This window comes from Canis lupus, chromosome 35, assembly GCF_048164855.1.
Source record: "Canis lupus baileyi chromosome 35, mCanLup2.hap1, whole genome shotgun sequence".
In the NCBI taxonomy this organism is placed as follows: Eukaryota; Metazoa; Chordata; class Mammalia; order Carnivora; family Canidae; genus Canis; species Canis lupus.
Window position 1 is genome coordinate 17,461,131 of NC_132872.1, and position 12,501 is coordinate 17,473,631.

The 12,501-nt window shown below is 35.3% G+C and overlaps 1 protein-coding gene across 11 annotated transcripts in view; it reads right to left on the bottom strand.

Annotated features, from left to right (window-relative positions):
- The window catches only part of DZIP3 (DAZ interacting zinc finger protein 3), an 85,503-nt gene that overhangs the window by 12,422 nt on the left and 60,580 nt on the right, over positions 1-12,501 (bottom strand). For all 11 annotated transcript variants that reach the window (XM_072811784.1, XM_072811782.1, XM_072811781.1 and 8 more), the window contains 3 exons: positions 4,409-4,477; positions 1,922-2,018; positions 343-446 (listed from right to left, as the gene is read on the bottom strand). In XM_072811784.1, coding sequence (XP_072667885.1) covers positions 343-446; positions 1,922-2,018; positions 4,409-4,477 — 270 coding nt within the window. The remainder of the gene's footprint in view (positions 1-342; positions 447-1,921; positions 2,019-4,408; positions 4,478-12,501) is intronic.

The following is a 12,501-nucleotide window of genomic DNA, read 5'->3' on the forward strand; positions in this document are numbered from 1 at the left end:
TTAGAAATCAATTAGAAGAAGTTTTTCCACTTAGAATCCAACTTGTTTGGTAAGTATCTGGTCTTCATGCAGGTTTCTGAGACTTTTTATCTACTTCACTACAGAGAAAGGGAAAAAGGTGTCTGCAGCTATTACTGTACCCAGTAGACTTCAGTGCTTCAGCAGAAGCAACCAGGTAAAAGCATCAAAGTGACTAAATGACTTTTGAGGTTTAAAAAAAATAGAGGTTTGTTCACTTCAAAGACTGACATCATACATGTAAAACACAGATTCTATTCAGCCTTAAAGCCACTCGTGAGTATCTCTGAGATAAAGACTCATTAAGGAAGAGGGAAATGTTACCTTGCTGCCATGTGAGTCACCCTGGCAAGCTGACTGAGGCATTCCTTTTCAGTCTGCTCTAGATGAAGCAAACCAAAATCTCTACGACACTGTAAGAAATACACCTACGGATTTTTGAGAGAAAGACAAAGAAGTTGAAGGTGTCTTTGTAAATGAACACATTCTTTTTTCAACCATTTCAAGTAAAGTTGAAGCATTTTTCAATCTCTTCTACCACATGAGTTTCTTGACCGCCCATAATACATTATAAAAACTCTGATTAAATCTGCAATTCTAACTTTTTGACTCAATGGTTACTGGGTTAGTAAACATTCCAGAACATTAGTTTTCAAACTTGAACACACCTTGGTATCACCTCAGAAAGTTTAAAAAATGATGCCCTAGTCAGAGACTCTAATTTTATTGATACCAAGGGCAACCTGATTAGTGGGATTTTTAAAAGTTCTCGAGTAACTCTAAAATTCGGCCAAGTTTAAGAACACTCAAAAGAAGTCCCACTATTCGTTTTTTTTTTTTTTAAATTGATGAAGGGTTAAGAAAATAATCAGACCACACAGGAGGACCATGCAGTCTCAATGGGCTTTGGGAGGTAATCTAAGAAAAACTAATGGAGGTCCAAGCAGCTATCCTGCAGGTTTGAGTCTGTCTACCCATACCCTTCTGCACCATTACTGCTGCATTGCTCACTTGACCTGTTTTTTCTCACTAATCATTCAATATTCCCTGAAAACAGGTTATATTCTAGGGCAGCATTAAGTGTTAATAAAATAGCAGAGTAGAAATAAACTTTCTGACTAAAAGCAGTGAGAAATAAAATACACAAATTTGAGCTCTTAATGTGATCTGAGGGTTTTGTTTTGTTTTTCGGTTATAGCTAGCTAGAATTTTACTAATCTTCAGGGATTTTTGGTTCAGGTATCATTCCTTGATTGTTGACCTCCAGATTTCCAAGCATTCTGCTAAAGAATATAGCTTTGGCATGACAGATATGGGAAGGTTTATAATCTTCTTAATGTTAGCTTTCTAAAAATTTGAATCTCCTTGTATATCAAAAGTTTAGTTATCTATAAATAAAAATTACATACATATAATCATATCTTTTAGAAGAGACCCTAGCTGTGGTGTTCTAGGTCCTAGAAGAAACTGAGTGACATTCTGGGGGCCTAGAAGGTAAGCTGGTTTTTGAAATTAGAGTGTATGATGCGTATGTGGTTTTGGGAAGATCTATGTAGAAAGTAATAAAGAAAGATATTATCTCCAGAAGCAGTAAAATGTTATTCTTAGAAATTTGGCTTAGTAACCTGGCTTCATGAGGATTTTCCCAAAACGTATGTATTTGCTACACATACTGAAGCAGACCAATTTCCTCAAGTCACTGGGGGAAAAACAACATAAAGTTATCAACATTGAAGTAATCATGTACAAAATTCCAATGAGTCAAAAAAGCTTAAGAGTTGAAGCTATGTTCTTCTGGCTAGTCCTAAGATGAATTATTTCTGTTCACTTATAACAGTCTTTTTTTCAAATCTTTAGTATACAAGCAAAACTTCCCACCCCATCTCTCTCTTTTTTTTTTTACCTCAGCTGTTAAAGCTCTGCTAGTTTCTGCATTCAGTTTGTTTAAGTATGTTTTAATTGTGCTTTCCAGATTATGCTTCTCCATTTCCCACTGAGATCTGAAATATATGATCATTAAAGAGTCAACAACATTGCAGCAAAGACAGACTTTTCACCTTATTCAGGAGGGAGAAGGACTGAAGCTATTCACTGAGTAAGAAATGATTTCTTGTAAAAGTTTACAGTATATAAAAGCAAGAGAAGACATTACTTAACCCTTACTGTTTTCCTTTACTACCAAGGGCATAGAAGTTTTAAAATTTTCAACATAGGGACTAGGATTTAAAACTTGACTCTGAAATAAAGTTGTCTGAGGATGAATCTGAGTTCTGAAATCTAATTAATGTGAAACTTTGGGCATGTTACTTCTCTGTATTTCAGTTTCTTTACATGTGAAAATGGAGAACACTGTATTACTGACCTCAAAGGACTGTTGGTGAAAACTCATTCAGATAATATACTAAAAGCATTTTGGGTTTAGTGCATATTAAGTACTAAATAAATGTTAGCTATTATCATTAAATTTCACATAAAGTTTCTACCAGCCTTTCTATATCCCTAAGCTAGCAACTACAAAGGTTTTTATCATCCCTGCCCTTGTGGCATTAAAGCTAAACTGCTACATTAAAATATTGCACTGGTTATCTCAGGATCTCAGCTCACATTCAACACCTCAGTATGAAAACAAATTCTACAAACTGAAAGGGAGAGAAGGAGATAAGATTATTATTTATGAAGAACATTATAGAGAAAGACTACCTATGAGATTTCTCTTTTTCCTATCTCATTTCAGCTTCCTACATCCGAGCCCCAAACTTCAGGGCATACAAACCAAATTATGTCTTTAAAGGAAACAATTAATTGGAAATATAATATTGTAATAAGGACTTTTATAAAGGCTATCCTCAATGTTTTATTAGAAACACTCAGATGCCTGCTTACTTACAGACACTGATGAGAAGTTTGATAAGACAATATACTGTTAATACCACTATGGCCAGAGTGTTTTGAGGGAAAAAAATATCCAAGGATATATATTAATTCAACCAAGAGGAATTATTATGCACTGAATATTGTGCAAAAATGCTTATAAGAACAAGAGAAAATTCTGACTCCATCAAAATTAAAAACTTGCGTGCTTTCAAGAACATCATCAAGAAAGTAAAAAGACAACCCACAGAATGGGAGAAACTATTTGCAAATCGTGTATCTGATAAAGGGCTTGTATCCAAAACATGCACACAACTCAAAACTCAACAAAAAACAAAGAACTTAATTTTAAAAATGGCCTAAGGATTTGAATATTTTTCCAAGGAGATACACAAATAGCCAATAAGCACATGAAAAGAAGTTCAACATAATTAATTAGGAAAATGCAAATCAAAACCACAATGATCTACTACTTTACATCCTCACAAATATTTGTTGGATTATCTGCCTTTATTTTACCAATTGTAGTGGATGTGGATAAACCAGAATCCACATCCATTGTTGGTGGGAGTGTAAAATGGTTAGTCAGTCAGAAAAGTTTTGGTAGTTCCTCAAAAAGTTAAAAACAGTTTACTGAATGTCTCAGCAATTCTACTTTCAGGTATATCCCCAAGAGAATTGAAACTTTACGTTCATACAAAAATTTGCTGACAAATGTTCATAATAGCATTATTCATAATAGTGGAAAAAGGGAAACAAATGTCCATCAATTGATGAAAAGGTAAACACGTTATGGTATATCTACACAATAGACTGTTATTTACTCATAAAAAGAAATGCATACTGATACATGCTACAATATAGATGTACAATATAGTAAGCATAAGAAGTTAATCACAAGAGGCTATCTATTATATGATTACATTTATATGAAATGTCCAGAATAAGGAAAATAATAGATTAATGACTGCCAGAAGCTAGGGGAAGGGAGAATGAGGAATAACTTCTAATTGATCCAGGATTTCTTTAGGGGGATAAAAATGTTCTGGAATCAGACAGAGGTGATGGTTCATTCAAAGCTAATGAATTGTAAAATTTAACACAATGAATTTTATGCTATAGGAATTAGATCTCAAAAACAGTTGTTATAAAATTACCTACAGGCAAAAATATGTGAATCAGAATAAAATTCAATTTCATAAATCAGTCACAATTAGCAGTATCAATTAGGGCAAAGAGATAAGAACACATAAGCTCCGGTCCCTGGCTAGTTTGTCATGGGACCATAACTTTGCTAATTTAATCTCAGCAGCTTTCTAGGGCCAGAGCTAAGGTGAACATACCTCCCAATTTGCCTAGGACACTTCCAATTTGTAACTGTTGTCCCCAGTCTCAATTTCATGCTCAAAAATGGCCCAGACTGGATAATAAATTATATGGCTATCCTGGAACATGCTGAGTGGAATACCTAAGCGTTTTAGAGATACACATTCAACCAAATCAAGACTTAAGTTTGTACCTTTTCATGGATAGTTGGTCTTTAAGATTCTTGATTTCATTATCTTTAGCATGGCTCTGACGCTGTAATCTGAGAGAAGATGAAAGTGTTATATATTAGAAATTATTTGTCATAATACAGTCAGAACAGCTCTACTTGTAGCTGAGGAGGGACTACATATGACCATTTGGGGCCACAAATATTGAGCCTGAAACTACTAAGACTTCTGCAACTAATCCTTCTGAAATTTATTTATTTATTTTTTCCTGATGTCTGATTCACAGACTTCCCAAAGAAAGTAAGTACTAAGTTCTAACCCCATCAATCCGAAGCCAAAAAGAACTTGTATCTCCAGTTTGAAGACTCAGAATAATGTTTTTAGCAATTTGTACTTTAGTTTACCCAGGAGAAGACACAGATGGTATGTTCTGATTTTCTAGGCCTGTGGAAGGATTGAGAACTTTAACTTTCTTACAGAGTTATTATGTCAAGTCATATAAACTATTGACTTGGATTAAGGGTTAAGGTCTGAAAGAATCAGATATTACATATAGAAGTAACAAAGCTGTGTGCAAATAATTTTATTTAAAACAGTAAATTTTAACTAGGGAGTCACTGACATGACCTAATCATGGGAAGATTGGGTAAAAAATTTATATAAAATTGGCTTAAAATTAATATGCAAGAACCTACCAAGAGAAGTACAAAGTAATACTTTTTGGCTGATATATGTTCACAAACCATTTCTGATATTCCTTCCTTATCCTGCTATGTATCTCCTCACAACTAAATTTTTATACTGACCCATTAATTTGCTATAATATTAAGAAATTTACAGCAAAAGCACATTTCTCTTTATGTTCAGAACCTTGGGATACACAGGAATTTGGGTTAATATAAATTACTAGAATGACAGCATTAAAACAAGGACTTTAAATGTTGGCTGGACTGCTTCCTAGTAGATTTCAGAGATTAAATTACCCACTCACCTTTACTCCAAGCTTCTTAGAAGCTATAGAGACTTACAATCAATGTGCTATAGAAGTGAAAATGCAATGAAGAGAAACCAGGTCTGTTTCTACACAAAAGAGATCATGTTCCCAAGTAAAGAAGAAGGAAAACAAGCTTTATTACTATGGTATGCAGGAGTATGCAGAGAGCTGAAAAAGAGGTAGTAGGAGTTTTTAAACTGACATTCTCCTTCCCTTTGTGGGCTTCCATTACTCTAATATTTTACCGAGCTCTAGTTTAGAGTGGGCAGTAAACAGCTGATAGCGGTGGTGGGGAGTTCAGAAGACCTGGGCTCTTAAATAATAGAGGATAAGATAGGTATATTTCCTATCATCCAGCTTGGATAGGAAACAACTGTTCAGGCACTCGTAACTTCTTAGTTCTATTCTTCTCATGAATAACATAAGGGTTAGATTAGACATTCTTTTCCGCAAGATCTAAAGTTCTGAAGCTTACTCTGGTTGGCTATCAAGCTTATTATATGGGTTTTACTGACAGTAATTACTTTAAATTTAGTAAGTGCTTACTGTGGTTTGTTCAAAATATGTTGCTATTATATAAATCTTCTTGGTTAATTTTGCAATTATCATTCACAAACACTGTAGGACTGACATTGAATTACACCAAAGAGGGATCCCTGGGTGGCGCAGTGGTATGGCGCCTGCCTTTGGCCCAGGGCGCGATCCTGGAGACCCGGGATCGAATCCCACATCGGGCTCCTGGTGCATGGAGCCTGCTTCTCCCTCTGCCTGTGTCTCTGCCCCTCTCTCTCTCTCTGTGTGACTATCATAGATAAAAAATAAATAAATAAATGAAAAATAAAAAAAATAAATAAAAAAAAAGAATTACACCAAAGAAAAAAGATTCTTTTGCTTCCTGATAAACACCACATTCTAAAGTAAAAGAAATCCACGTTTTATAATTTAAAAATATTTTCATTTTTATCATATACTCTTGGAACATATTTAAGTGAATTGAACAAAAGCTTAAAAGCTATTATGAGAACACACACTATGCTCACTCGTTTCCTCTTAGTCTACATGCCCTGTGTTTTCTCTAATCTCATCCTACAGAGCTAAGGTTCAATATTGTCTCCAATGAAGTTTCCTTACCACAAAAACCACAATACTCTTTTTGCCCTACAAAATCCCTATTAAGTAAGGCTCCATTCGACAGTTATTTATAGGTACAGTTGGCCTTGAACAATGTAGGGGTTAGGGATACTGATACCTACCCCTAGCAAATGCAGTTGAAAATGTGTATATAACTTTTGACTCCCCAAAAGCTTAGCTACTAATAGCTTACTGTGGACCACCAGAACCTTACTGGTAACATAATTAATGTTTTATATGTTATATGTATTATATACTATACTCTTACAATGAAGTGAGAGAAAAAAATATTACTAAGATGATCATAAAGAAGAGGAAAATACATTTATAGTACCGTACTATATATATATAAAAAAAAAATCTGCCTATTAGCAGACCCACATAGTTCAAACCCATGATGAAGGGTTAACTGTACTTAAAAAAAAATGTTAAACTTTCTGGGATAAATACATATTCATGTGAGGGTGTAAGAAATAATACAGAGGGATCCCATGTACCCTTTACTCATGTTTCCCCAATGCAAATGTCCTACAGAACTATAATATAATAACCAGGATGTTGATAGGGATATAGTCAAGCCACTGAACAGTTTTATCACAATACCTCATTTTGCTCTCATTCCCATTTCTTCTTCCTAACCTTGGATCACTAATCTGTTTTCCATTTTTATTATGTCATTTAATAATTTTTAAAATGTTATTTCAAGAATGTTATAGGAATAACATCATACGGTATATAAGCTTTGGGGACCGGCTTTTTTCACTCAGCATAATTCTGTCTACAGGGTCTGTAGTATCATCACTGTTTCATTCTTGATGGTGGTATATAGGTCCCCCTTTTTCTTTCTTTTTGTTTTGACAGAGGTGTATCAATTTTATTGATATTTTCAAAGAAACAGCTCTTTGCTTCATAGATTTTATTTTGTTTGCAATTTCATTACTTCTAATCTTTATTAATTCCATCTGTTGTTTTAGGTTATTTTGATTTCCTTTCTCTGGATTCTTGAAGAGGGAGCTTATATTAGATGGAGTCCTTTCCTCTTTTCAAATGTGTATATTTAATGCTATAAATCTTCAAAGAAATGCTTTAGCTATGTCTACAGTAAATTTTCATATACTGTATTCTAATGTTAATTTAGTTCAACATGTTTTTATTTCCTTTAGAAGTGTGCTGTGTAGTTTCTAAGTGTTTGGAGATTTTCCTGTTATCTCTCTGGTATTGATTTGTTGTTAGACTACATTTTGATCTGAGAGCATACTTTGCATGACTTCAATCTTTTAAACTTGTTGAGGTTTGTTTTATGGGCTAGGTTTTTTTTTTTTTTTTTTTACTGGAAATAGGGAAGTTTTATTTTTTAATGACGGATTTAAATACTTATTTGTGGACACAAATTCTCTAAATTCTTTTGGCTTTTTCTTTCAGGATATGTCCTAGTATGGTACATTTCCTATGGTCACTTGAAAGCATATGTATCCTGCTCTTGTCTGGTGAAGTGTCCTATAAACATTGATTAAATCCTGTTGGTTGATGGGGTTGTAGAAGTTCTCTATCTTTACTGATTTTCTATCTAGTAGTCCTACAAATTCCTGAGAACAGGGTGCTGAAATCTAGGACATTATAGCTGTAGGCTTTTCTTTTTCTCCTTACAGTTCCATCAAGTTTTGCTTCATATATTTTGAGGCTTTGTTTTTGGATACATACACTTTTAAGTTGTTATGTCTTCCTGGTGGATTGTTCCGTTCATCATTACGTAATGTCCCTCTTCATTTTCAGTAGTTTCTTTGCTCTGAAGTCCATTTTATCTGATACTAGAGTAGCCATTCCTGTTTTTTAAATTTATCTCTTTTTAAGATTTTATTTATTTATTCATGAGAGACACAGGCAGAGACATAGGCAGAGGGAGAAGCAGGCTCCATGCAGGGAGCCGATGTGGGACTCGATCCTGTGACCCCAGGGTCAGGCCCTGGGCAGAAGGCAGCGCTAAACCGCTGAGCCACCTGGGCTGCCGGCCCTTCCTGTTTTTTGATTAATGTTTACATTGTATATATTTTGCCATTTTTTAATTTTTAACCTATGTTGATAAAACTGAAATTTCTTAGAAACAACATATTGTTGGATTACAGCTTTTTATTTTTAAAATCCCCTGTGCCAGTGTCTTTTAATTGATGTATTTAAATCATTTACATGTAAGGTAATTATTGATGTTTGAGCTTAAGTCTATCATTTTTTGTTTCTTGTTTCTCTTTTCTTACCTTTTTGTGGGTTATTTGAAAGTTTTTGGATTCACCTTGAATCCATATCTCTCTCTGTAGCTTTTTGAAGTTGCACTTGGTATTGCAATATGCATATATAGTCTACTGATAGTAAGATTTTCCCTAGTTTCATATAGGTCTCTTTACCCGCTACACTTTTAAATTACAATTGTTGTATTTCCTCTACACGTTGAACTCCACATAAGATGGTATTATAATTTTTGATTCAAGCATCAAATACGATTTGAGAAATTAATGAGAAACAGAATGGACTCTTATTATTTACGCCCCCCCCCCGTACTCATTCTGATGTTCTTTCTTTTTGAAAAATTTCTATTATTTCCTTTATATTTATAGACCTCCCATTTAGCTATTCTTTAATGGTAGCATTAGCAGCAGCAGATTCTTATACTTTTCTTTTGTCTGAGACTTGTCTTTATTTCTCTTCTTCCTAAAGGACACTGCTGCTGGATATAGGATTCAAGATTCTGTTGTTTTTAGTTTCCTTTCTTCCAGTACTTAAATAATATGCCACTTCCTTCTGGCCTCCATGATCTTAGATGAGAAATTCAATGTTAGGGGATCCCTGGGTGGCTCAGCGGTTTGGTGCCTGCCTTCGCCCCAGGGTGTGATCCTGGAGTCCCAGGATCAAGTCCCACATCAGGCTCCCTGCATGGAGCCTGCTTCTCCCTCTGCCTCTCTCTCTCTCATGAATAAATAAAATCTTAAAAAAAAAAAAAAAGAAAAGAAAAGAAAAGAAAAGCAATGTTATTTGAATTAGCATTCCCACATGTTTTCTTCCTCTGGTTCTTTTGAGATTTTTTTTACTTCATTTTTCTGTAGTTTAGTTATGTGACTAGGCATGGACCTCTTTGGGTTTATATTAGTTGGGATTCAGGCAGCTTCTTGAATTTGTAAATTTATGTATTTCACCTCATTTCTTTTAACACTCCCTCCTCCCAATCTCTTTTCTCTCCTTCTGATATTCTGGTAAGAATTTTAACTCTTTTATTATTGTCCTACAAGTCACTGAGACTTTGTCCTTTTTTAAAAATCTTTTCCCCAGTCTATCCTCCTCTCTGCTGTTCAGATGAGGTAATGGTAATGTCTTTTACTGTTGAGGAATGATATGGTAGTGAATTTTCCTTTTTGCCTCTCATATATAGACAGGGTACTGCAGAAATTAGCAACCAATAGTAGGGTCTGTCCTCAAGTTCACCTGATCAATCCTCTGCCATCTTGAATATTATTATATCCAGCAAGATTTTCAGTTACTGTATTATTTAGTTTTATAATTTCCATACTTTATTATGAATTTTTGCAAGGATTTTATAGCTTCTCATTTATTTAAAGAGAATTCAATTTTCATGTTGAAGCATTATTAGGACAGTTGTTTTCTCAAATCTGAATCATAATGTTGTCATTTGTTGTCTTTTCTTTCATGTTGTAATTGTCCTCGTTCTTTGTATACCTAGGTATTTTGGTTATTATGAGACTTTGGATTCTATTTTAATTATTTTAGCAAGAAGACCCCCTGTTGCTGTGTAGTGTGAGGGCTGAGTGGGTGTATATGTTTAGCATCTCACTCAGCCCTGCTAATAACATCCCACCAAAATCAGACATGGACCCTCTGCCTCAATGCAGATGAGTGATGTGGAAGTTCATTCTGCTTTTTGGCTCTGAGTAGGGTAAAAAAATCAGCTTCCTGCTGGGCCCTACTAACTGCTTTTGCCTGGTAAGGAATGGAAGACCAGCTGGATACTCAGGACTGCCAATACTACCCCAGCAAGGAAATCTGGTTTCTGCTATCTGCCAATGTCAGAACACACTACCTGCTTCCAAGGGGTGGTATGGGACCATTGGTGCTTGAGTAGAGTAAGGGGATAAGCCAAAAAGTTTTTAGGGTTTTGTATCTTCCTTTTCCTGATCCTTTGGCGAGAGGAAACAAGCTTTTCTACAAGTCCCCCACCCTGCCTATTGGCTGTTCCAGGTTGGTAATTTCTGCAACCCTGTCCATATGAGAGGCAAAAAGGAAAATTCACTACCATATCATTCCTCAAATACCAAAGTCTCTAGACCGAGTCTAGTCTGCTTTCTTCTACCTTTTAGAGTCTTCTTAGACTTGCTTGTCGTGTTAAATCTAGGGTGTTTTGGTTGTAAATAGGAGGACTTGCAAGGAGTAGAACTACTACTTCTTGGTAGAACTAGAAGTCCCTCTGTTTTAAGTAAATTTAAACAAATTAATCTATATTCTCCATTAGCTCACCATGTCTGACATGTCTTGGTATCTTCTACATGTGCCTTACCTAATTCTTCTCACACAGTGGGCCCTTGATAAATGGTGAATGTTCAACACTGAATGTTCCTTGTATGAAGATATATGCACCCCCTAAAATGGTTTCTTTATAATCTCAAGCATACAAGGGTGTCTGGATTAGCTATCAGAATTGAGGAAGGATATCCTCAGATGGTAAAGGAGAGAAGCAGCAGCTCATCTGCATGGATGGTATTACTTTTCTGATCATTATATAACATATGTCTGGATTGGTCATTGCCTTTCAAGCTAAAAGACAAAGTTTTGAACCCTGAAGTGTGGGTTCTTTTCATTTTTTTCTCTTTTTTTTAAGATTTTATTTATTTATTCATGAGAGAGAGAGGAGAGGCGGAGACACATGCAGAGGCAGAAGCAGGCTCCACGCAAAGAGCTGATGTGGGACTTGATCCTGAGGCCCTGGGATCACGCCCTGAGCCAAAGGCAGACGCTCAACCACTGAGCCACCCAGGCATCCCTGAAGTGTGGGTTAAGTGATAATAGCCAGCTTAGATTTGCCAAAGCTATCTTAGGTCCTAACCTCCTTGAACTTGAAGGATCTCTGTGACTCTAGAAGGGATAAGCCAAAGTGTTTTTAACTGAGATTATGTTACCAGCGCTATGGCATCCGCTCCCCAGGAATTCCTTCAAGATGCATATCATATGTGAGAGATAATTTAAGACCTAAATCTCTGCCAAATATTTCTCCAATTTCATAATTAATACTGTGGACTCCAAGTTCTAAGATAGTCCTCAGAACTTGTCTATTCTCTCTACTAGCAGTCTAAGAACTAACGGATTTCAAATTAGACTTCATGAACAACTGCTATCCTGTAATATTACCATTTATTAAAATGTATCAAAAATAATGTTATTATTTCAACCGATACTGACTGGAGACTGTAATTAGTACAAAAAGAATATAACAAGGCCATTCATTTTTCCCTATGAGTCAGAATTTTTAGTCTGAGGTATTTAATAATTAAGATTGTTATGGGAAATGAGACTGTTGGGAGGGAGGAGTCTTTAGAAATTTGATTCATTTTTAATCTCTTGGTCTTGGAACACAAAAACTCTGAGACCAATCCAAAAAAGCATTCAAGTGATTTCACGGGTGGCTTTGAGGAATGTATCCATTATATGCTATGAAGAAAAACAAATCATTGGTCATATTTTTATAAATTATAATCATGACCTGAAAGTTAATTATCTTTCTCCTGTAATTCTATTATAATCACACTTGTTCAGCCAATACATGTAAAGCTTGATATATAGAGTGAGCAGTTGCTTATTTCTCAATCCAGCTGGCAAGGCAAAAATATAGTTGGCTTTTAAGCAAGTACAGGCCTGTAGTTCAGCAGTTCCTAATGTGTAGTCACAATGCCACCTCGTGGCTACGCAGGGATTATCTTTTAAAGATAGTGTTCA